Source organism: Rattus norvegicus, chromosome 19, assembly GCF_036323735.1.
Source record: "Rattus norvegicus strain BN/NHsdMcwi chromosome 19, GRCr8, whole genome shotgun sequence".
Classification (NCBI taxonomy): domain Eukaryota; kingdom Metazoa; phylum Chordata; class Mammalia; order Rodentia; family Muridae; genus Rattus; species Rattus norvegicus.
In genome coordinates this window covers 10,769,027-10,794,138 of record NC_086037.1, presented here as the reverse complement: position 1 = coordinate 10,794,138, position 25,112 = coordinate 10,769,027, and the positions used below count along the sequence as shown (strand labels likewise).

General features: G+C 43.2%; 1 protein-coding gene across 2 annotated transcripts in view; it reads left to right on the top strand.

Annotated features, from left to right (window-relative positions):
* Positions 1 to 201: 201 nt before the first annotated feature.
* The window catches only part of Nup93 (nucleoporin 93), a 103,784-nt gene continuing 78,873 nt past the window's right edge, over positions 202 to 25,112 (top strand). The window contains exons 1-2 of one of the 2 annotated variants that reach the window (NM_001011925.1): positions 202 to 264; positions 19,226 to 19,418. In NM_001011925.1, the coding sequence (NP_001011925.1) occupies positions 19,240 to 19,418 (179 nt within the window). In that variant the 5' untranslated portion in view covers positions 202 to 264; positions 19,226 to 19,239. Of the gene's footprint in view, positions 265 to 4,886; positions 4,908 to 19,225; positions 19,419 to 25,112 lie in introns of those variants that run through there. The other variant, XM_063277858.1, reaches the window with a different exon arrangement.

Genomic DNA, 25,112 nt, shown 5'->3' with positions numbered 1-25,112 from the left:
ACCTGAACTACGTGGGCGGGAGAAGGGCGGAGCTCCCTTGACTTACTTGTAGCGACAGCTCCGCCCCTGGTTCCGCCCCAGCCCCGCCCACGTCTGTGTTCTCTTGCGGATCTCCATAAAGTTCACTTGGCGGCGCAACGCGCAGGGGCTTCTGGGAGCTGACCGCCTCAGCCAATCAAGAAGCGCGGGCGAGCGGCGCGAGAAGCGGCGGCGGCGGCGTAGTGAAGTAGCCGGGAGCTGGCGGCGAGCAGGCGGCAGAGCCAGGTAAGGCATGTGCGGCGTGGGCGACCACGCGACCCCGATCCTGGGCCTGGCCCGAGTTCGGGGTCTGGCCTCGAAGCAGAACCCCGAGCCTAACTCGAACTCCATCCTATGTTCGTAGCCACGAGGCTCGCGCTTCCTTTCTTGTGGTGGCTGGCTGGGCACGCCGACCGGCGACAGCTCACCGAGTGCTGTGACTAGGCTCTTCTGAGCGTGGTCCTTCCTACTGGTGCACTATCGCCACGCCCACCCACGGCTGCCAGGCGTCACTAGGCCTGGCTGCCCTCTGTGGGTCGTGGGGGGCGTTCTTCTAGAGAATGGCTTTTCCGGGTGAAGGGAGGCCACCCAGCGAACCCCTGTCAACTGTTGTCTCCTTTTACGGATAATCCAACAGGATGCTAATGGTTGCCACTCCGGTTGTCTCTTCTGTTTCTGGGTACCCTGTATCCTATCTTCTGTAAGGAGTGCCCAAATATATTGGGTCCCTTCTAAAAGAAAATCACAGCATGCCGGGCATGGTGTCACTGTCAAAGGGAGTTGGAGCCAGGCTGGTCTACATTAGACCCTGCCCCACCCCTACCTCACTAGATGACTTTCAGCACAAGCAAAGGTCAGCACTTTAGTAACAATAACAGTAATAATCATCATCATCATCATCATCATCATCATCATCATCATCCACCCCTAGTTCCCTAGATGACTTTCAGCACAAGCAAAGGTCAGTGCTTTAGTAATAATAGTAATAATAATAACAACAATAATATAAGCCCCCCCCCCATAGTGAGCTGTAAGGCTTTTAAATAATGTGACCCACATTCTCAGAGTCTGTTACACCCCCCCCCCCCCCCACCGCTACCACTGCTAGACATGCTTTGACTTCAGGTCTTAGTTCTTGTGGTTGGATGTCTGTTTTGCCAGCTCTAGAGGGGCATTTAGAGTGTAAACCTTTCCTCACTCCTTGTCTTCACTGCCTTAGTTGTATTCCAATATTTAGGTTCTACTCGACCTATGTCTTGTCTCTCCGCTGTAGAACATGAGCGCCTACCTAGAACCTGGGTCTGGCACACAATAAAGTAGGTGCTCAATAAATACCAAATAAATGAATGTTATTGATATCATTATAGGCTTGTGAATGTGGTGGTGAATGAGACAGGCTTGTTTCTTGGGAAGACATCATATATATAATATATATTATATATACATATGAGTGTATATACATATGTACATATATGTGTGTGTGTATATGTATGTATGTGTGTGTATACACACACACACACACACACACACACACACCATGAGAGATGAACTGTTGGAGCTGTGGTGAGTTTGGGGTCTCTGTCCCCCTCCCCCCTCCTTCTTGTGTGACTTTTATGTATATGGATATATGTATGGAGTCCAGAAGAGAGTGTCTGGTTCCCTGGAGCTAGAGTTACAGACAGCTAGCTGTAAATCACTGATGTGGGTGCTGGGAACTAAACTGGGGTCCTCTAAAGAGCTGTAAGTTTTCTTAACTGCTGAGCCATCTCTCTAACCCCTGGGCCTATGAGGTAGTTACATTTAGAAGTGTGGGTGTGTGTGTGTGTGTGTGACAGAGTAAAGATCAGGAAGAAGACCCAAGTCTGTTATGGTCACTGGTCATTTTAATTAGCAAACACATTTTTAGTTCTGTTGTGTGCCAGGCTTAGCTAGATGCTCAGGATTCAGGGTTAAATATTTGTGAACCTTTCCCTACAGGAAGACATGTTTGAGAAGAAGTGGTTGCAATTGCTCCACTAGGGAAGAACGTTCAGTATAATTAGGGAGTCCTTTGGGTAGGTTAGAGCAGCCCTCTGACTTGGCAGTATGCTTAGGAGCTCCCTGTGTCTGGTGAGGATGTGAGTGTACTTGACATGGACTGGAGCATGAAGGAAGGAAACTATGCAGAGCTTCCTAAGGCATAGAGAACTGTCAGGGTACAGCTGGGGAGGAGTCGAAGATGGTGCATGGCACTGTCTATTCTACAGAGCATGCAGCCAGGTCACAACCTGAGGTTGAAGGTGCCCCTGATGGTCTAAAGTAGGAGGTATTTTGGAATATCCACTTTGGCCACAGCAAGACTGGGTTAGAAGAAATGGGAAGTTTTAGGCTGTTGAGGTAATTGGAGGAAGTTATGAGGGTCAGAGCAGAGAGGAAAGGTGAGGGTGTGACTCGTTATGAGGTATGAGAAGTAAACTTGGAGATAGGCTGGGCTCGGGGGAGAGGGGAGCCAGATGGTTTCTGGTTAAATTGACTGTTGTGGGGACCTAAGATGAGGAACTAGAATTGTCGCTGGCACTCATAGATCAGTCAGGAGTAGCTATCAGATAGACGAGTAGAAAGAATTGGTTTGGAGAAAGAATTAGAATTTAAAGATGCAGGAGTTTTGTTTGTTTGTTTGTTTGTTTGTTTGTTTGTTTTTTTGCCTTATTTTATGGCCTCTTATAGTTCTCTCTCCTCTGTTTCAAATAACCTAAAGGTTGAAATGTTTTGTAGCTTTATACTTTGTATGCATTTGATTGTGTGTGTGTGTGTGTGTGTGTGTGTGTGTGTGTGTGTGTGTGTGTTGGGGGTGGTGAGATGCATGCCCATGCGTGTTTGTGGATGTCCCAGGTCAGGAGTCTTGAGGTTGGCGTTGGATGTTTTTGTTGCTTTTTGAGACAGCAACTCTCTCTGAACCTGGAGCCTACCAATTGGCTAGACCAGCTTACCAATGAGTCACCCAAGATCTACCAGTCTCTGTCCATCCCTCCCTCAGTGCTGGTGTCAAATTGATGCCACCACATTCAGCTTTATACATGGGTACTGGGGATTCAAACTCGCATCCTCACGCTTGCGCTGAACTCACTTTTCGCAGTCAGCGGCCTTCTGTTTGTAAGGACTAAAGGCCACTTTACTCCACCAATGCGCTCAAATAGTAGCTTAATCTAACTCCAGTACACAGTTACTGACTACCAGGAAAACCTCAAGCACCTCCAGAAATTTCTGTTCTACATTCCTGTGCTGATCTGTAAGGTCAACTAAAGGAATAACCTTATTCTTCTCCCTCCAGTAGTTTTCGGGTGTCTTTGGTGTATTAGTTACTTTTTGTTCATTGCACTAGGAATTCATGCAGTGAAAAAAAAAAAAAAAAAGCAGGACAAGCTTGCCAGACTCAAGGACACTGTTAGAAGACCTGGTTTTGACATGCACTTCTTATGGGATAAACCGTAGAAATGGTGGGACTCCTTTATGTGGAGCGTCTTAGTAGCATCTTCACAAAGGAGACCCGTGAGCAGAGACCTGAATTGAGTAAGGGGATAGGCCTCGCCCACATTTAGGGGCAAATGCTCTGTAGCTGCAGAGGAAGTGGTTCCTGCAGAGGGCAGTGACAGCTCTTGAGTTTAGCATATTTGAAAACCAGCAGGAGGCCATATGGTTATATAGTCATGGGGAAGAGTGGGAACAGAAGGGCAAGGGTTGATTCATGGACACATGATGGAGATCTCAGCACACACAGAGCTCATATATGCTACAGGACCACCTGCCTCAGCTTTCTGGGTAGTCGGGATCATAGGCGGGCAATTATTATCACATTAGGCTGGACTTGAGTGTACAGGTAATGGGAATTATTGAAGGCTTAGCCTTTATTCCCCCTTTCATATATATGGAAGAGAACATATGGGTAGCAGAGGTCAGTATAGGAATAGGGAAGCTACTGTGATCTTGGATGAGGCATGGAGTGGCTTGGAGTAGGGTGATAGTGGTAGAATAAACAAGTGGATTCGTATAGGTATTTATGTCTTTTCAGAATAAATTAACTCAGGTTAATTAGCAGGTGTCATGACAGACACTTGGGGGGGGGGAGCAGGAACAAGGAGGGGCTCCTCACTAGGCTCAACTCCTTAAAGGTCCTATCACATCTGAGTATTGCCACATTGGAGTCTTGGATAGCTTCAACTATATATAAACCATAGTATTGGGTTGACTTGAATTGGCCTTAATGCTATTATTTGCTCAGTGGTTACAATGTGGCAGGGGAGGGAGGTATAGTTAAAGTAGTCAAAGATGAGTTGCAGAGGGAGTAATTATCTTGCTCAGAGTCTCACAATACAAGGATGAAATAGCTGTTAGAAGATTGGTGGGTGTTTTCGTTGAGGAAAATGTTAACTAGAAACCTGGGCAGGGCATAGTCATGGACAGTACATCTGGGGACCAGATGCCGAAGTCAGAAGCAGTCTCACTGGAATCCCTGGGAGTGGGGCCCAAGGCGTTTTTAGTTAGAGTATTTTATGGAAAGTGATGTGAGACAAAGAATAGATTGACCGGAGGGTGTGGCTAAAGGGACATGGACCACACCTACGTTTAGGTGCACCCATGAGGTGCAAGGTGAGAAACAACTTCTTCCTGCAGGCTGTCTTCTGACTTCCACACTCTGACACATACCCCTCCCTGCAAACAAAGTGTAAGGTATTGGTATTATGATGTCAGAGTTAGCAGAATGAGAAATACTCGCTAGGTAACAATCTAAGGTCAAGTGCAGATAAAGAGGGAAAGCGAGAGTTAGAACCTGAGAGATGGAAACCCAGGGCCACATGGGAGTGGACTGGGTAGCTGGCAGTGGTGCTTAGAAAACTACACTTTGGCACCTAGTAGGTTGACAGTGATGAGGGGATGTACACTGGCAGAGTCTGAAACCCAGCCCAGGCTGGAGTTGGAGTGCAAGGGCTGGATGTGAGTCATTGAGAATTAGTTAGGGGCAGTGAGCAGGTTTGAAATAGGGAATTCAGAGGCAGTGTTTCTTGCTGTGTTGTTTGTTTCTTTTTTTTTTTTTTTGGTTCTTTTTTTTTTTTTTTTTTTTTTTTTTTTTTTTTTTTTTCTGGAGCTGGGGACCGAACCCAGGGCCTTGCGCTTCCTAGGCAAGCGCTCTACCACTGAGCTAAATCCCCAACCCCTGTTTGTTTCTTATTAACCTTCTAAGAGCTGTTCCTGATGTGGCTCAGTAATTATTTTTACATGTCTGTTCATGCCTGTGATCAGTGAATATTGAGATAGAATTTCCCATTACCCTTGCATCCTTATCAGGTCAAGTTAACATAACAAAAGGCCATAGATTGAGCTGTTTAAAAGGAAATTTGAGCTGGCTTTGGTGCTTGTATTCCCAGCCTTCTGGAGAAAGAGGTTGGATTGTCTTTTCCAGAAAGGCCATTTAGCTACATAAAAGATTTTGTTTGTTAGAACAAAACAAACCATACAAAGGGGGAAAAAGCCCAACTCAACTCTTCCTCCTGAAATTTCTTAACTGCTTTGGAAATTGGAAGTTTGTTAATGGCTACCATCTTTCTCTTACTTTGTGCTAATCTTCTTGACATATGCCTCAGGATATGGGAGATGATGATGAACTTCCTAGCGTGATTTCATAGAGTCCCACTGGTTGCATATTAGAACTCCCACCATTTATCACTTTATTTCAAACTTACTGCCTCTCAGAGGCCTCATTTTTTTATGCCATTCCTTTGTCAGGACTTCAGACAAAATTTGAAGGGCCACAGTTCAATCCATAGTACCCCGAAAGGTATGCTATGCTCACTCTGAATCAGTTCTCCCTCTGAGCCCCTAATGGTAGCCAGTATTCTGGGTTCTAGCAGCATAGATTAGTTTTTCTTGTTCTTAAATAGATGCACACAGCTTGTCCCCCTTAATTTTGAGTCTAGGCTATAGTTTCATCTTTTCTATTGCTATATGATATCCTGGAGTATGCATACTACCTTAAGATAATTTTGTGTATACAGTGATTTTTAAATTTTTTTGAGGTGGGGGAAGGATCCTATATTGTTGTTTGGGTCTAGTAAAATCTATATTGCTTTCCAGGGGGTCATAGTGTCTTTAATGATGTATAACTTTGAAACTTCCTGTGCTGCATAGCTTTATGTCAACTTGACATTGTTGGAGCCATTGACAGGATAGAAAATTAAGAAATTGCCTCCATTAAAAAGAAAAAGAAAAAAAGAAAAAGGGCTGGAGGGATGGCCCAGTGGTTAAGAGCACTGACTGTTCTTCTAGAGGACCTGAGTTCAAATCCCAGCAACCACATGGTGGCTCACAACCATCTGTAATGAGAACTGATGCCCTCTTCTGGTGTGTCTGAAAAACAGCTACAGTGCACTTATATATAAATAAATCTTAAAAAAGAAAAAGAAAAAAAAAAGAAATTGCCTCCATAAGATCAGCCATAGGACAGCCTGGAGAGTGTTCTCTCTCTCTCTCTTTTTGAAAAAATATTTTATTGTTTTCAGTTGTGTGTATAAAGGGGCATATGTGCACATGAATGCAAGTGCCCATGGAGTCTGAGATGTCAAGAGACCCCTGGAGCTGGGGTACAGGTAGTTGTAAGCCACTTGATGTGGGTGTTGGGAATTGAACTCATATTCTCAGGAAAAGCATCGTGTACTCTTTTTTTTTTTTTTTTTTGGAGCTGGGGACCGAACCCAGGGCCTTGCACTTGCTAGACAAGCGCTCTACCACTGAGCTAAATCCCCAACCCCGCATTGCGTACTCTTAACCACTGAGCCAGTCTCTCCAGCTCCCAGGCCTTCTCTTAATTAGTGATTGATGTAGTGTGAGGGCCCAGCCCATTGTTGGTGGTACAATCCCTGGGCTAGTGGTCATGATTTCTATAAGAAGGTTGAGCAAGCCGTGGGAAGCAAGCCAGCAAGCAGCACTCTTCTATCTGCATCATCTCCTGCCTCCAGGTTCCTGCCCTGCTTGACTTCTTTGGATGATGACCTATGGTTTTGACGCATACACTGAATAAACCCTTTGTTTCATCACAGCAATCAGTAGTAACCCAAGTTTAAGACACCTATCTTGGTTTACAGAAGAGTTTTTCAGCTTAGAAACTATTAATATTTTGAATCAACTAATTCTTTGTTGAAGGTTATGCTGTATGTGGTAGGATGTTTAGCAGAAACCCTGGCTTCTACTCTCTACATAACAATAATGTGTATTCTCTGTCCCAAATCGTGATATCCAGGAATATCTCAGAATATTGACACACTTGGCCTCAGGTCAAAGTCACCCCTAACCAGAACTTAGAGAAAAGACTCAGAGTGAGAAGCCTTTTACACTGCTTGGTGGCCTGTGTGTCTATGTCAGCTACAAGATGGAGCCTACCTTATCCTGGGATAAAGAATGTCACCTCTGAAGAGTTGCTCCTTTTGAGGAGTTTGAATACAGATGTTTGGACAGGGCCTTAGAAATCACCATGGACATTTGCAGTCACAGGGTGAGAGGGTGGGGTGGAGCTTCCTGGGTCCTCTCTTGCTTTCTGTTTCTAGCTAGAACTTCTGTCCCGGACGGCCAGAGTTCCCCAAACGTCCTTGTGTAGATCATTTATATTTCTATGTGCTACCAGGTTACTTGTCTTTGTTCCCTGGAGATGAACCAGCACAAGCGACATTTTCCCACACTACCTACTCCTCTCTGCAGACACTAAGTCATCCTGGGCAGTACTTAGATCCTTCTTTTCTGTGTGGGCTAATTGGTTTACTTCTTTGTTTCCCCAGAAGACTATTGTGAATTTTGGTCAGGTCTCTCTTTTACTGTCTTATAGGACCATAAAGAATTACCCAACACCTTGCTTTTTGAGTGCGAATGTACACATGTATTCCTGTGTGTAAATATAGGTATGTGTATCATGGTAACTTGCACATTGATCAGAGGACCAACCTCAGGAGTCTCCTTGATGCTTTTCTGATGACTGTGCCAGGCTAGCTTCTGAGGGTTCTCCTGTCTCTGCCAGACATCTCCCCTAGGGGTGCTGGGAGTGTAGATGCTTACAGACATTCACAGAAGGCATCAGGTTTCTACTTGGGTTCTGAGTGCTGGTGCACCACTGGGTGGGTACCGAGGTCGTCCTTACTGTCGACGGAGCTGTCCAGCACTGTTTTCTTTTTAACTGTTTAACATTTTAAACATTAATTTTTTTCTATGTGGATATGGTAACTCACACATGTAATCCTAGCACTTTGGCGGCTGAGGCAAAAGGATCACCTGAGTTTAAGACCTTGATGGGACACTTAATGAATTCTAGACTACCTTTGTTACAGAATGAATAAGATTCTGCCCAACAAAGAAACAGAACAAAAAATAAGAATACTTTTTTTTTTTTTTTTTTTTTTTTTTAGATTTATTTATTTATTTTGTAAATGAGTACACTGTAGCTGTCTTCAGACACACCAGAAGAGGGCGTCGGATCCCATTACAGATGGTTGTGAGCCACCATGTGGTTGCTGGGATTTGAACTCAGGACCTCTGGAAGAGCAGTCGGTGCTCTTAACCACTGAGCCATCTCTCCAGCCCTACTTTTTTGTTTTTTATTTGTTTTTGTTGTTGCTTTTTGTTTTTTCCATACAAGGTTCTCTGTGTAGCCCTGGCTAGCCTGGAACTCACTTTGTAGACAGTCTGACCTTGAACTCAGAGACCTGCTTGCTATATATCAATCTTGTGAGTGTGCATAACTCACTTTCTAGATAGGCTGACCTCGAACTCAGGGATCTACCTGCTATGCATCAAAAATCTCCCTTACCCTTCCCTACCCATGTGTGTGTGTGTGTGTGTGTGTGTGTGTGTGTGTGTGTGTGTGTGTGTGTGTGCGCGCGTGCATGCGTGTGCATGCATGCGTACGTGCACTTGATCCTGGGCCTGTGCATGCTTAGGCAAAGGCCAGAGATCAATGCTAGGTGTCTTCCTATTACTGCTTTCCATATTATTTTTTGAGCCTTTTGTCTTAACCTAGAGCTTATCCACTTGGTGAGACTGGCAGGGATTTGTGGGGGGGTGTACTTCCTTCTCATAATCCTCTCATCTCCATTTCCCAACACTGGGATTGTAGGTGTACACCACTAGGCCTGGCTTTTTAACTTGGTGCTGGGATCCAAAATCAGGTCCACATGCTCATATAACAGGCATGTTCTGTATCAGTCAATCTCCCTAGCCCTTAAATGTCTCTTTGACATGGAGGCCAGTAGGGAACACAAGAGAGAGAGAGTGATCTTAACTCCTGAGCCATTAAAAGTGCTGAGGAGGACAGGAGAGATGACTTGGCGGTTAAGAGCACTGACTGCTCTTCCAGAGGTACTGAGTTCAATTCCCAGCAACCACATGGTGGCTCACAACCATCTGTAATGGGGATCTGATGTCCTCTTCTGAAGACAGCGACAGTGTACGCACATACATTAAATAAACAAGCAAAGAAACAAACACATCTTTTAAGAAAAAAGTGCTAAGGAGCTGGGTGTGGTGGCTCATCCCTTTAATTCCAGCACTCAGGAGACTGAGGCAGATGTATCCCTGAGAGTTTGAGGCCAACTTTGTCTACAAAGTGAATCCAGGATAGCCAGAACTACACAGAAAAGAAAAGTTGTTGGGGGGAGGGGTGAGGAGTACTGAGGATTAAAACCAGGACACTGTGCTTGTTAGTTAGGGAGCTGCATCCCCAATCTTTCTTTTAGCTTTTTTTTCCTGGAGAGCAGACATACTTGTTTGCTTGCATATTATCTGTGGCTGCTGTCGAATAACAGTGGTTTTACTGAGTTGTGACAGAGTCTGGCCTAAAGTTTAAAATAGTCATTGCCTTTCCCTTGCTCCTAGGAGACAGACCTGAGAGGGCTGCCTCCATGTCTTTCATGCTTGCCTTTGATTGTCAGTTTTGAGGCTGTGAAGACTCTGGTCTCTGGAAAGTATTCAGAGAGTAACAGATTTGAAACAAAAGAACCATGGAGTTGTAGCCATGCCTGGGATGGCCCAGTGGTCTTTTTTGCTTTTGAGAAAGTGTGCCATGTAGTCCAGGTTGGCCTCAAACTGTAGCTGTATTAGTTATTTTTCTGGCTGCTATGATAAAATACCTTGACAAGAGCAATGTAAGAGAAGAAGATGTATTTTGGCTCAAAGATTGATGGTCCATGATGGGGAAGGCATGATGGCAGGAACCTGAGGGCAGCCATTGCATCTGCTGCTAGGAAGAGTAATGGACTGCACTGGCACTGCACTGCTTCCTCCTCCTTATTGAGTACAGGGTCTCAGCCCATGGAAATGTACCACCCATATTTAGGTTGGGTCTCCTACTTTAATTAACCCATTGAAGGTAGCTCTTCACTGCCACGCCCAAACGCTAACCCAGTCTAGGTATGTACAATCCTCAAGGTATGTACAGAAACTCACTCTACATGACTATGCATCCTTTCAAGTTGATAATCAACAGCCAAGAGTGCCTTTGAATTCCTTATCCAGTTGCCTACAAGTGCCTGGATTATAGGCATGTGCCAACCATGCTCAAGGCAGTAGACTTTAAAGAACTTAGTGAACCTCCAATTTGGAAGTTGTCACAAGGCCTGTTAGGTAAAAAGAATACTTATTGATGGTGCTTAAAGGCAAAGGGAGAGAAACCAACGAGCTAGTATTACCAGGAACAGGTGAGTACATTTTGACATAAAAGCAGGAAAATCATTAAGGGGCCACTTAGAATACTGAAGGGGCATTTTATGAAGACACTGACTTAGAATGGTTTAGAGGCTCTCAGTAGTTGGAGCTCTTAGATATCTATTCTTTTCTGGCTCGATTGAATATTTAACATGGTTAAATGGCAACTCCTCCTCATACCCAAGCTCATGGCAACCATCTTCTTCCTTGTGGCCCTTCTCTTGGACCCTAACTCTTTGTACCTTGATCTTTCTACCTCGATCTTCTCCCTCAGACCCCTGGCCGGGATATAAAGTCCAGCCTTTCTGTTTACTCGGCCCAGTTATTGGCTATTCAACCTTTTATTAACCAGAGATAATTGGGGAGCATTCGTTACACCACACTGATCTAGGAGACTCTTCAGTATTCATGTATCCTGACTATAACTAGATCTCAGGGTACAGAAATTAGCATCTGAACGTATAGTTCACAAGATCAATCTCCAGTACAAACCTTTAGTCCCAGCAGAGGTAGGTGGATCTCTGAGTTCAAGGCCAACTTGGTCTACAGAGTGAGTTTCAGGACAGCCAAGGGTACACAGAGAAACCCTGTCTCAAAAACCGAAAAATTAAAACCAAACAAACAAACAAACCAACCCTTCATATGTTTTAATAGCAGCTGAACTGAAATTATCTGATGTATTTTCACTATCTTTATAATGAGTTCATTTACTATATATGCAACTGTAAGGATTGTTTTAGTTAACTTTCTGTTTGTTGTGACCAGATAGCCTGGCAAGAAACAGTTTAAAGAAAGAGTTCATTCTGTGTCCTGACTAGTTTTATGTTAGTTTGCCACAAGCTAGAGTTATCAGAGGGGAAAAAAATGTCTCTGTAAGATCAAGCTATAAGACATTTCTTTTTTTTAAAGATTTTATTTTATTTACACGAGTACACCGTACCTGTCTTCAGACACACCAGAAGAGGGCATCAGATCCCGTTACAGATGGTTGTGAGCCACCATGTGGTTGCTGGGATTGAACTCAGGACCTTTGGAAGAGCAGTTAGTGCTCTTAACCACTGAGCCACCTCTCCAGGCCATAAGACATTTTCTTAATTAATGATTGATAGGAGAGGACCCATTCCCTTGTGGGTGGTGCCATCCCTGGGCTGGTGTTCCTAGGTTCTGTAAGAAAGCAGGCTCTAAGTAAACCATAGAGAGCAAGCCAGTGAGTTGTACCTCTCCATGGCCTCAGCATCAGCTCCTGCCTCCTGGTTCCTGCTCTGTTTGAGACCATGTCCTGGCTTCCTTAAGTGATTTACAGGGCTCTGGAAATGTAAGCCAAACAAACCCCTTTCTCCCCAACTTGCTTTTGGTCATGGTGCATCATCACAGCAATAGAAACCCCAGCTGGATAATGGCTCCTGCTGAAGGACTGCCTTCCACATCAGGGAATTCACAGCCAGGAAATGTGTGCATACAAGTGAGGCTGGATTATAGCCTCCAGGCTTTGTCCTCAGGGAACTTCTTCACCTGCTGCAGGTGCACAGTGTCCCCTAGCAAGTACCACGGCCAGGCACCAAGTGTTCAACCACTGAGTCCTTATTGGGAGCGTTTCACATTCAAACTGCAAGTATTTGCATCTACCTCATTTGAGAATGTTACTGCACCCCCTGTGGGGGACATGTTTAGACATTGAATGGCAGCTGAATGCAAAGCAGCATGAAGAAACAGAAGAAATTGTGGACAGTAGTTATTGAATTTAATTTTCTCAGCAGCTACCAACCCACCACCACTTACATTCTTAAGGTTCAAAGACTATATTCCAAAGATCCGAGAGGGATACCAGGGAACTCCAGGCTTTGAGTTCAAGAGTAGTGCAAACAAAGCACTTCTCATTTTTTATTATTAAAGTAAGCAAAGCAGGAGGTTTACAGTTTAGCTTAAGCAAATATAGGTACCATGAGGGAATACCCCTGGCGTTATGCCTTACCACCTTTGGTCATGTGCAGAAAGCCAAGAATATTTCTCTAAGGCGATAATGTGGACATGCTGGGGTATGTTAAATGTTTTTAAGTGCATTTATTTATCATAGTTTGTGTGATTTTTAAATTTTTTTTGGAAGGCTACCTTCTGGGAAGAACATTCCGCACTGTAGCTCATCTGTAGTTCACAGTAAGTTTAGAGCTTTCTTACAAAGGTTCCCAAGTATATTCTAGGCTGGGGAAAGAGATGTAGATCATGGGATCATCACAGTAAGAACATTATTTGTTTTCTTTTTTGGGATGGAGTCTTACTGTAACCCTGGTGGCCTATAACTCACTGTATAGAGCACCAGCCTAGCTGCAAGCTCACAGAGATCTGTCTGCCTGTATCTGTCTCTGGAGTTGTGGGCTTAAAGCTGCGTGCCACAAAACTCAAAATACTTTATTTTGTAGACAGAGTCACACTGAGTAGGAGCCCACACTGGCATTGTATTCACAGTCCTGCCTCAGCCTCCCGAGTACTGGAGTACAGGTATACCTTGCCACTTTAGTCCTGCCAATTTTAATTTTAGTAGTTTTAAAAATCAAAGTCCTAGCCAGAGCAATTAGACAACAAAAGGAGGTCAAAGGGATACAAATTGGAAAGGAAGTCAAAATATTACTATCTGCAGATGACATGATAGTATACTTAAGTGACCCCAAATTTCCACCAGAGAACTACTAAGCCTGGTAAACAACTTCAGCAAAGTGTCGGGGTATAAAATTAACTTAAATAAATCAGTAGCCTTCCTCTACTCAAAGGATAAACAGGCTGAGAAAGAAGTTAGTAAAATGACACCCTTCACAATAGTCCCAAATAATATAAAATTCCTTGGTGTGACTTTAACCAAGCAAGTGAAAGATCTGTATGACAAGAACTTCAAGTCTCTGAAGAAAGACATTGAAGATCTCAGAAGATGGAAAGACCTCTGATGCTCATGGAGTGACAGGATTAATATAGTAAAAATGGCCATTTTGCCAAAAGCAATCTACAGATTTTTTTCCAATGGAAAAAAGATAGCATTTTCAACAAATGGTGCTGGTTCAACTTGAGGTCAGCATGTAGAAGAAAACAGATAGATCCATTCTTATTACCCTGTACAAAGCTTAAGTCCAAGTGGATCAAGGACCTCCACATCAAACCAGATACACTCAAACTAATAAAAGAAAAAGTGGGAAGAGTCTCGATCACATGGCCACTGGGGAAAATTTCCTGAACAAAAAACCAATGGCTTATGCTCTAAGATCAAGAATTGACAAATGGGACCTCATAAAACTGCAAAGCTACTGTAAGGCAAAGGACACTGTCATTAGGACAAAATGGCAACCAACAGATTGGGAAAAGATCTTTACCAATCCTACATCTGAAAGAGGTCTAATATCCAAAATATACAAAAAACTCAAGAAGTTAGACTCCAGAGAGCCAAATAACCCTATTAAAAAATGGTACAGAGCTAAATAAAAAATTCTCAGCTGAGGATTATCGAATGGCTGAGAAGTACCTAAAGAAATGCTCAACATCCTTAGTCATCAGGGAAATGTAAATCAAAACAGCCTTGAGAACCACTTTACACCAGTCAGAATGGCTAAGATCAGGTGACAGCAGATGCAGGTGAGGATGTGGAAAAAGAGGAACACTCCTCCATTGTTGGTGGGATTGCAAACTGGTACAACCGTTCTGGAAATCAGCCTGGAGGTTCCTCAGAAAATTGGACATTGCACTACCTGAGGACCCAGCTATACCACTCCTGGGCATATACTCAAACAATGCTCCAACATACATCAAAGACACATGCTCCACTATGTTCACAGAAGCCTTATTTATAATAGTCAGAAGCTGGAAAGAACCCAGATGCCCTTCAATAGAGGAATGGGTACAGAAAATGTGGTACATCTATACAATGGAGTACTACTCAGCTATCAAAAACAGTGACTTCATGAAATTCGTAGGCAAATGGATGGAACTGGAAAATATCATCCTGAGTGAGGTAACCCAATCGCAGAAAATCACACATGGTATGCACTCATTGATAAGTGGATATTAGCCCAAAAGCTTGAATTATCCAAGATACAATCCACAGACCACCTGAAGCTCAAGAAGAAGGATGACCAAAATGTGGATGCTTCACTCCTTCTTAGAAGGGGGAACAAAAATATCCATAGGAGGGGATATGGAGGCAAAATTTGGAGCAGAGACTGAAGGAATGGCCATTCAGAGCCTGCCCCACATGTGGCCCATATATATATATATATACAACCACCAAAACTAGATAAGATGGATGAAGCTAAGAAGTACAGGCCGACAGGAGCCTGATATAGATCTCTCCTGAGAGGCACAGCCAGAGCATGTCAAATACAGAGGCGAATGCTAGCATCAAACCACTGAACTGAAAACGGGACTCCCGTTGGAGGAATTAGAGAAAGGATTGAAATTGCTGAAGGGGCTTGCAACCCCATAAAAACAATACCAACCAACCAGAGCTCCCAGGGACTAAACCACTATACAGGGACTGACCCATGGCTCCAGCTGCATATGTAGCAGAGGATGACCTTGTTGGGCACCAAAGGAAGGAGAAGCCCTTGGTCCTGCCAAGGATGGACCCCTAGAGTAGGGGAAGGTGGGGAGGGGGGATAGGGAGGGGATGGGGGCTTCTGGACAGGAAACCGAGAAAGGGAATAACATTTGAAATGTAAATAAAAATATATCCAATAATTTTTTTAAATCTGTCTGTCTGTCCGTCCATCCATCCATCTATGTATAGTGTTTTTGTTTGTTTGTTTGCTAATTTATTTATTTATCTATTTATTTATTTTTTGAGACAGGTATTTTTCTGTAGTCCTGGCTGTTCTGGAGCTCACTCAGACCAGGATAGCATCAGGGATCCACCTGCTTCTGCTTCCTGAGTGCTGGGACTATAGGCGTGTGCCACTACACCTGGCACAATTTATTTGATTTATGTCTGTGTGTGTGTGTGTGTGTCTGTCTGTCTGTCACTTGCTCTCTCTCGCTTTCGGTGGGGGGGGTGCAGAAGAGGGTGTCAGATTTCCTGGAGCTGGAGTTACAGGCAGTTGTTAGCTGCCCAACATAAGTGTTGGGACTCAAACTCAGATCCTCTACAAGAGCAGTAAGTTCCCTTTCTTGCTCACAGAGCCGTCTCTCCAGTCCTACGTATTAACCTTTCAGAATAGCATCTTACAGCTTGGCCTCAAAGGCAGTCTGAAGTTCAGCTGAAACTGGGGAGGAGTGCTCTGGTAGTAGAAATGAAGAGAAAGGTTTAGGGCAGGAATGTGCCTCTTCCCCTGGAGCCAGTAAGGAAGCCCTGAGGGTGGACAGAGCCCAAGGAAGAAGGGAATCAGGTTTGGACAGTCAGGGGTAGGTAGAGCCCCACCTGGAGAGCACCACTGTACCAGATGTTTAAGCCCAAGCATAGGACCTGCATTTAAAAGGATCACTGCTTGCTAGGTTGGGAGTAGACTTAGAGCAGGCCTGGAGGATGTTAGCTCTGCCCTCCTCGTTCTCCCATATATAATGACAGGTGTAGTCTGAATGTATTGGATTTAATATGTATATATACTTTTCTAGGAACTTTAGTTCTAAAACTTACAGTGTATATGATTTTTGTTAAAGATTAAAGCCAGCTTAGAACCACATGAAGAAAACCAAAATACTTCTATGATTACTCTGAGAGGATCTATTTTCGTTTTAACCAGCCTTTAAAGTTAATGCCCTTTAATGCTCATTTCAAAAAGTCCTTATCTTCCAGCTATGGATTTAGGATGGTTACTCTGGCCCTGCACATTAGCATATGTTTCTGTAGCTGAGCGATAATAACAGTTTAAGTATAGAGCTAGACCACTGGGGTTTCATGTGTGTAGCTGAAACCATGGACATAAAGCAGAGAAAGAAAGAGTAACTAAGATCTGCAGTCCAACCAGAGGAGTCCAGCTTGACTCTCCACACGCTCCTCAGACAGCTCACAACTAACCTAAACTCAAGCCCCAGGGAATCGGATGCTCTCTTCCGACTCCTGCAGACACCCATACCCACACTGTGCACTCACACAGACACATGAGCATACACATCAAAATAAAATTTATAAAATCTTTAAAATCGAGCTGCTGTTTATAAGGAATTGTCCACCTCATTTTTGAGACAGTGTCTCACATTATATTATAGACTAGCCTAGAACTCAACTTTGTATCCCTAGGCTGGCCTCAAATTTGGAGCAATCCTCCCTCAGCCTGCTGAGTACTGGGGTTACAGTTGTGAGCTACGATGCCCCTCTAAATGTTTTCTTTTTAACAATAAACTTGTTCCTAATCTTTTAGCATTATAATTTTGCAGATTTATTTTTTTACGTGTATGAGTTTTTATGTGTTTATCCTGCATGTATGTAAGTGCACCATATCAATGCAGTGCCCATGGAGAGGAGAAGAACTTGTTGGATCCCTTGGAACTAGAGTCATAGGCAGTTGTGAGGTGCCTTGTGGGTTCTGGGATCCAAATCCTGAGTCCTCTCTAAGAATAAACAATGTTTTTAATCACTGAGCCATCTCTCTAGTCTCTTAAAGATTTACTCATGTGTGTATATATTTTTGGGTACTCTTGGGGCCAGAAAGAGTATCAGATCCTCTGGAGCTAGAATACAAACAATTGTGAGCTGCCTGGCATGGGAACTAAAAACCAAACTGGGGTCCTCTTTAAGATTAGCACGTGTTCTTGACTGGTGAGCCACCTCGCCAGTCCTTAACTATTTTTATGATGTTAATACATTTTGCCTTCTGTTAATTTAATAGTGGTAGGAATTAAAAATATTGACTTCATCAAGAACCTTGTATTAGGATGGTATAGTGTATATACACAAGATTCATAGATGTGTATTAGCTGGTAAATAGCTTGCTCGATCTTCTTTTTTCTTTCCTTTCCTTTTCTTTCCTTTTTCTTTTCTTTTCTTTTCTTTTCTTTTCTTTTCTTTTCTTTTCGTGTTTCAAGACAGGATATACGTGTCTTGTATAGACCACGTTGAACAGAGATCCACCTGCCTCTGCCTCCTGAGTGCTGGTATGAAAGGTGTGTGCCTCCATGCCTGGCAAAGGGCAGCACTTTCTTTAAAAAGTAAAATATTCTTATTTTATGTTATGTGTGTTTTACCTGTTAATGTGTCTGTGCTTGATATGCATGCAGTGCCCTCAGGCTGGAAGAGCGTATCAGGTTTGCAGCGGGAGTTATAGTTGGTTATGAGCTGACATGTGGATGCTGGGAGTTAAACCTAGGTCCTCTTCAAGAGCAGTCAGTGCTCTTAACCACTGAACCACCTGTCTCTCCAACTCCTGATATTTTTTTAAACATTTATTTAAACAGTATGTGTATGTGTGCTTGTATGTATGTGGAGTCATGCCATACCACATGTGGAGGTTAGAGGAAAACTGGCCAGAGTTGTTTTTTTGGAGTCAGTTTTCTTTCCACCGTATGGACCTCAGGAATTGAATGTTGGTCACAATAGCAAATGTTTCCCCATGAGTTCAGTCATCTTCTCAAGCTACAGCACTTTAAATCACTTGTTAGAGAAACAGGTGGCCTTATTAATTATGTTCATGGTCTAAAAGACAGGTATATGTCATGCATAATGAGGCCTTCAGTAACTTTAGAAGAATGTGTAAATGGAGTCCAGGGTGTGAGTAATAAAAACGGATGTCTTCTATGTTCAAGAAGACATGGATGAGCTAAAACAAAGCGAGACTGGGTTTAGTTAGAAGACACTTAGTGTTTCTCTGATCTCAGTACAGCCAGATCACTGCAGGGCGTGTGCCGGGCACATAACTGAGTTCCGTGGACTAGAGTTACCGTGAACATCCTCATGGAAGGCCTTAGGCTACAGCAATGCCTTCATCTTTTCTTTGGGGTGCAGCATATTTCAAGACAGAGTCTCACTGTGTAGCCCTGCCTACTCTATTGACCAGGCCAGCCTCACACTCAAAGAGCTTCTCCTGCGTTGCCTCGGGAATGCTGGGATTCAAGGCGTGTACCATCATGGCCCTACAGCAACCCCTTCTTAATAGGGGCATTCTTCAGGTGGAGGGGTGGTAGTGCCCTTTTCTCAAGATAAATGTGGAGAGATTGGAGGTATAGAAGGATCGTTCTTTAGGCTTCCTGGAGCTGCCACAATGGCTTGCATTTCCTTATCTGTGTTGGGTCTACAGGAAAAGGCAGGAATTCTAGCCTGTGGCTTAATATGCTTGCATTGGTTCTGGTTGTGAAATCAATCTTGGGACTGTCAATATTCACAGAAATGATCTGTTGTTCACAGTCTGACTCATTTTCTCTGTCAGGCCTGTTCTTGGGCTATATTCAGGAACAAATCTTGCTTGTTGATGAACTGCCCCCCTTTCAGTTTACAAAAAGTCCTGGAGTTTTATTATCTTGTAACAGATTGAAGCAAACATGACGCCTCCCTCCCCCTTGACTTGGGTCTTTTTCTTTCATGTAGCATCTGCATCTCCAATGGATACTGAGGGATTTGGTGAGCTCCTTCAGCAAGCTGAACAGCTTGCTGCTGAGACCGAAGGCATCTCTGAGCTTCCACATGTAGAACGAAATTTACAGGAGATCCAGCAAGCGGGTGAGCGCCTGCGTTCCCGTACCCTCACACGAACATCCCAGGAGACAGCAGATGTCAAGGCGTGAGTACTGGTGGGGAAGTACTGTTGGACTGGGTAGTTTGGGGGCAGATCAGTTTCTTCTATGATAGTCACAAGCCGGATAGTCAGGACCTCAGAGTTACAAGCAGATCAGCAAACCTTGCTTTGTTTCTGTGCCTCTCTAGGTTTTTAGAGTTTTAGTCTATTTGTCTGACCAAGCTGATAACCCATATCATAGGATGGGGGAGCTCTGCACCGTAGTTCCTGCTTGGGTTTGTGGTCTGTTGAGTCATAAATGGCCCTTGTAAGTGTGTTAGTAGATACGGGTCGTGCACATAAATGCTACCCAAAGCCAGAAAGCACTCAGCGGTGAACAGAGTTTTTAAGGGTAATTGGAAAAAAATTGATGATTGGTCAGTAAGGAAAGCCATCCAAGTGAGGAGTGATTTTTGTCTGCTTATTGTTGGTGACCCCAGAGGCTGCCTCTGAAAGGCCTTGAAATACAGTGCTCTCCAGCTGATTGCAGAAACAGGAAGGTGGGCGAGCCCCAGGAGAAAAAGGCTTTTCGAGAAAATGCTGATTAACAGCCTTAGCAGGATCCCTAGAGAGGATCTTGATTGGATAAAACACAAACCCAACAAAAAAGTCAAAACCAAACTGCTTTCTGTGAAAAATGTAATTGAATGGTTATTTACGGTGTATCAGAAACTTCTTATACATTAAGTCTTTGCTTAACCATCACAGCCAGCATCAAGTTGCTGATCTGTATATTCTAATTGAAGGACAAAGGTTCAGAGAGGGGCTAGTTCCTTTCTCAGATTATACAGCAGGCAAGTGGTGAGCCAAGATTCAAACCCAGTAAGGCTGATGCTAGCACCCATGTTCCTGTATTTCTGGAAGGGTCCTGGAGAAAGGGGTGAAGGGAGATCTGCTACTGAGATTTTGTTGCGTCCAGAAAGTCACCAGGATTCTGTGTAATTCAGGAGAATGTCTATCTAGTGTTCATTCTGTGACCTTGAGAAAGACTGGTGTTAATCTGAGGGCATTGTTTCAGGGACTTGGTAAATGTCAAAGTGGTGTGGAAGGCTGCATTCCCTTTCTCGGTGATCATGAGAAAGGGAGTGTTTAGTTGCTGGATGAAGTCAACAATAAGCTATGGACCACTCTTGGTTGTCTTGGAACCTGCTCTGTGGACCAGGCTGGCCTTGAACTCATAGAGATCAGCCTGTCTCTGCCTCTTAAGTGCTGGGGTAAAAGGCATTTGTCACACTGCCGTATCTTGGTTTTGTCTTTTTAAACTATCCAGCCTTGTAGCAAAACGCTGCCAATGGCTAACCTACACTGGTCCCCAGTACCCTGTAGATATTTCTGCCAACTTGTCTTCCTCGTAGGCCCCAAACTTCTGTTTCTGGCTGCCTACAGTTTCCTTGATTTTAAGCAGACGGCTTCTGCTTGTGCAAGGATGCTGGAGGAGCAGGAGCCCGTGGATGCCCGCTGAGTTGCTATAGTTATAATTTAATTGCATCAGCTTTACAGCCCATTAAGAGCAAAAAGGGAAGATGTTTTCTTGGTAACAATTATCAGTCATATTCTGTTTCTTGTAAATTTCCATTCTTCCTCATCCCTTCTACCTTAAGTTCATTATTTAGGGAGGCTGGGAATTGAAAGAATGGATATTGGGTGGGGCAGGTGCTTAAAAAGAAACCAGAGGGCTGACGACTGTATTTTTCCATCTTCTTGATAGGCATAGTCACAAAGTGTGGTGTGGATATTTTAGTACATGCTGGATGAGGGCAGAGAAGAGAACCGAACAGGATCTTGTGCAGTTTTTTCTTTTCATTTTAAAAATGTTATTCTATGTGCATAGGTGTTTTGCCTGTACCACATGCATTTTTATTTTTAAGAGAACAGTTTTTTTTAATGGAATCTTACTGGTCCCAGCTAGCCTAAAACATGCTGTGGCCTAGCGAGTAGCTAGGGTTACAGGAGTATGCCAACACTTCCAGCGTAGAGAGCAAATTTGATAGCAGTTTTGCATGCATGTATTTGATCTTTTAAACTTTTGGTTTTTTTTCCCACCACACAAGACTGGCATCTGTAAAGCAGGGGTTTGGAGACTGTGCCCATGAACCCGCTGTCTACTACTACATCTTATGGGAACCACATTTACTTGTTGACTGTGTAACTTTTTTATTTATTTATTTATTTATTTATTTATTTATTTATTTTTTGTATGACAGAGCTGAGTGATTGCCACAGGTTATAGGACAAAATCTCACAAACTCCTTGTGTAAGTAATAGAATAGACGAACACTCATGTGTATATTTCCATTAAAATACAGAACATTACCAGTGTCTGTGGTTGCCTGTCATCACTGTCTGCCCACGTTTCTCAGCAGAAGTAGGTCAGTGGATTTATCCACTAAAACAAAGCCTAACAACCTAGAGAGGTACAAAGAGAAAGACAGTAACCACTCTCCTGCCTTAACTTATCCTGCAAGGTAACTATCGTTATTAATTTGTGTAATCTTTGACAGTTTTCTCCATACCTTGTGAAACATCTAACATAATTTGGCCAAAGCTGCATAGTAAATATTCATTTGCTTTGATAATTTTACTAAGCTGTCTTTTTGGCCACTTTTGTGTTTGGTACAGTGTCATCATTTAATGTGAAGTCAACCCTTGAAAACCACATCATCTCCACTCTCTAAGTAAGGAAGATCAGGTCGTAGTGGACAACTAGAGTCAAATTCAGCTTGGTCAATAAAAATCCCTTTTGTCGAGGACTGGAGAGCTGGCCCGTAGTTAAGTCGTTAAGGCTGTTCTTCAAGAGGACCAGAGTTCAATTCCCGCACCCACATGGCACACACAACTGTCTGTAACTCCAGTTCTGGGAGATCCAACACAGACACACATGCAGGCAAAACAACCAGTGCATGTAAAACAAAAATAAATGAATTAAAAAAACCCTTTTGGCACTTGCCATAAGTACTTTCTCAGAGGACTGTCACAGTCACTCTTCTGACTTATTGTCAGAGCTCGAGAAATGGGAGAGGTAGGGACTGATGCTCATGTTTGAAATGCTATTTAAGGTTTTTTTTTCATGAGCAAATTGTAGATGAAATTTGAATTCTTTTCTTTTTCTTTCTTCTTTTTCCTAAACCTTGTATGTACTGGGAACGGTTTTTGTGTCTTTTACTCTTTTGGGCTCTGGAATGTGACTCCAGCTTCTGTGGCTTTCTGATTGTGGGGACTGTCTGTCTGTGTAGACTTAGGATTTGGGCTGATAAAAGGCAAGGGCCTTAAGAGCTGAATGTTGGGTTAGAAGTGTAGCTCAGTGGTAGAACTCCTGCCCGTTGTATGAAATTTCTGGTGTAACCATCCTCATGTAGGTCTTCACTCTGCTAGAGAGCTTCCTCTCCCCTTCCCTCTTCCTCACCAGCATTTTTGCATAGCTAACACGTAAGCTATGCAATTTAGTTCTTGTAGATGCCTCTTAGATGGGCATTCTCCTCTAATTCCAATACTTGCACTATTTGTGTTGCCCAGGCTAGCCTGGAACTAAATATGTAATCTAAGCTTGCCTGGAATTCTTGATCCCTATCTTAGCCTCTCCTGTGCAGGAATTGCAAATCTGAGCTGCCACCCTGGCTCAAGAGCTGGTCTTTCTTTTTTCTTTTTAAAGATCTATTTATTTATTATATATAAGTACACTGCAGCTGTCTTCAGACACACCAGAAGAGGGCATCAGATCTCATTACAGATGGTTGTGAGCCACCATGTGGTTGCTGGGATTTGAACTCAGGACCTCTGGAAGAGCAGTCAGTGCTCTTAACCACTGAGCCATCTCTCCAGCCCCAAGAGCTGATTTTTCAATTCTGGAGTTTTTTATTCTAGTACATGTCAAGGTCATTTGGACACTGGATGTACTCTCACATGTTACTGGTGAAGATGCAGTGTTAAAAGTGATCTGGTAATTCTGTTTCTAAGGATTCATTCCGAAGACCTAGTAACAGAAACATGAAGTGTCTGTGCATAAAGAATCACTGTGGCCTTATTTGACACAGCAAACGTAGGGAACAGGGTCTGTTTTTAGGATGCTGGCTAGGTATGCCAGGCTTGGATACTTGGATACTTCACAGTGGGACCAAGGAATAATCATGTATTCTACCATGGAGTGACTTCAGGACAAGTTATTAAGAAAACATTTCAAGGTAGGGAAAAGTGTCTAAAGTACTAGACTGAAATGTAGTTCAGAAATAGAATGCATGGCCAGCTTATGAAAGGTCCTGCGGTGGTCCCTAGTACAACAACATCAACAACAAAAGGGTCGGTGGGTAGGTGCATAGTGCTTTTCCCTTCTACTTAAGAAAGCAGATAAAAGACATCCTATGTTAGTGGCTTGAGGTAGTTAATATGTTGATATGTTAATATATTAATGTGTTAATGTGTTAGATGTCAATCTATACATTCAACAGAAACTCTGTTAAAATCCCAGCATCCAAGCCTGGAGAGACAGTTCAGTGGTTAAGAGCCCTGGCTGCTCTTTTGAGGACCTGGGTTCAGTTCTCAACAACTATATGGTAACTCATAGCCATTTGTTAACTGCATTTCCAGAGATTCTGATGCCCTCTTTTGCCTCCAAGGTCATCACACATGCACAAGGTACACAAACATTTGCAAGCAAAATACCTACATACATTGAAAAAAAAATAGACATTAAAAAAAAAAGTTAAAAAAAATTCAGCTTCCCAACTGGCCCTTTTTGCTGAAATTGATGGATTGAACCAAAATACAAGAGCTCTTGCACAAGCAAACAATTTAAGTGAGTTTGGGTGTTTTGTCTGCTTGTGTGTCTGTGTACCATGTACCTGCTTGGTACCCATGGAATTGAACCCAGGTCCTTTAGAAGAGCAGCCAGTGCTCTTATCCATGAAGCCATTCTCTCCAGTCCCCAAAATAATCTTTAAAAGACAGAACAAAGAAGACTAAGAATTTAAAAACTTCTGGGAAGCCACAGTAGTTCCCAGGTGTGGTCATCCATATCCATTATGTCAGCACGACGTGTGAGGCAGGAGAATAGTGAACTCATGGTCTGTCTGCTTGTATAGTGAGCTCCAAAACAAATCTGGGCTATTTAATGTAACCCCGTATTTATAAACAGAAAACCACACTAATCAAGATTATGTGGCATGAGGATGGGTTGTTGGAATAGAATTACAAGTCTAGTTGGGGCTCAGTGATTTAGAGCACAGGCTGTTCTTCAAGAGGCCTTGGGTTCAGTTCCTAGCACCCAGATGGTGACTCCTAATTGTTTGTTACTCCAGCTCCAGGGGATCTGCCATCCTCCTTTGACCTCTGTGAACACCAGATATTCCTGTGAAGCAGGCAGAACACATATTGTATGGTCCTGCCTATGAGTGATGCCTTGAATAGGCAAATCTGTAGAAAACAGCAAACGAGGAAATGGAACTAATTGTGAAGAGTAGAGGTTTTCTCTGGGAAGCAATGAAAATGTCCTAAAGTTGATTGTGGTGATGGCTGGGTAACTGAGTGTACCTAAGAGTCACCACTGATTATTATACTTTGAATGGATAGATTACACAGTGAAAGAATTGAATCACAAGCTTTTCTTAAAGAACAAGTGATACAAATGTATATACGTACTTGCTGATTTAAAAAAAGGAGATGCTTTAAGGTTAAATACTTAAGGTTTGTCTTAATTGAACATGGTCA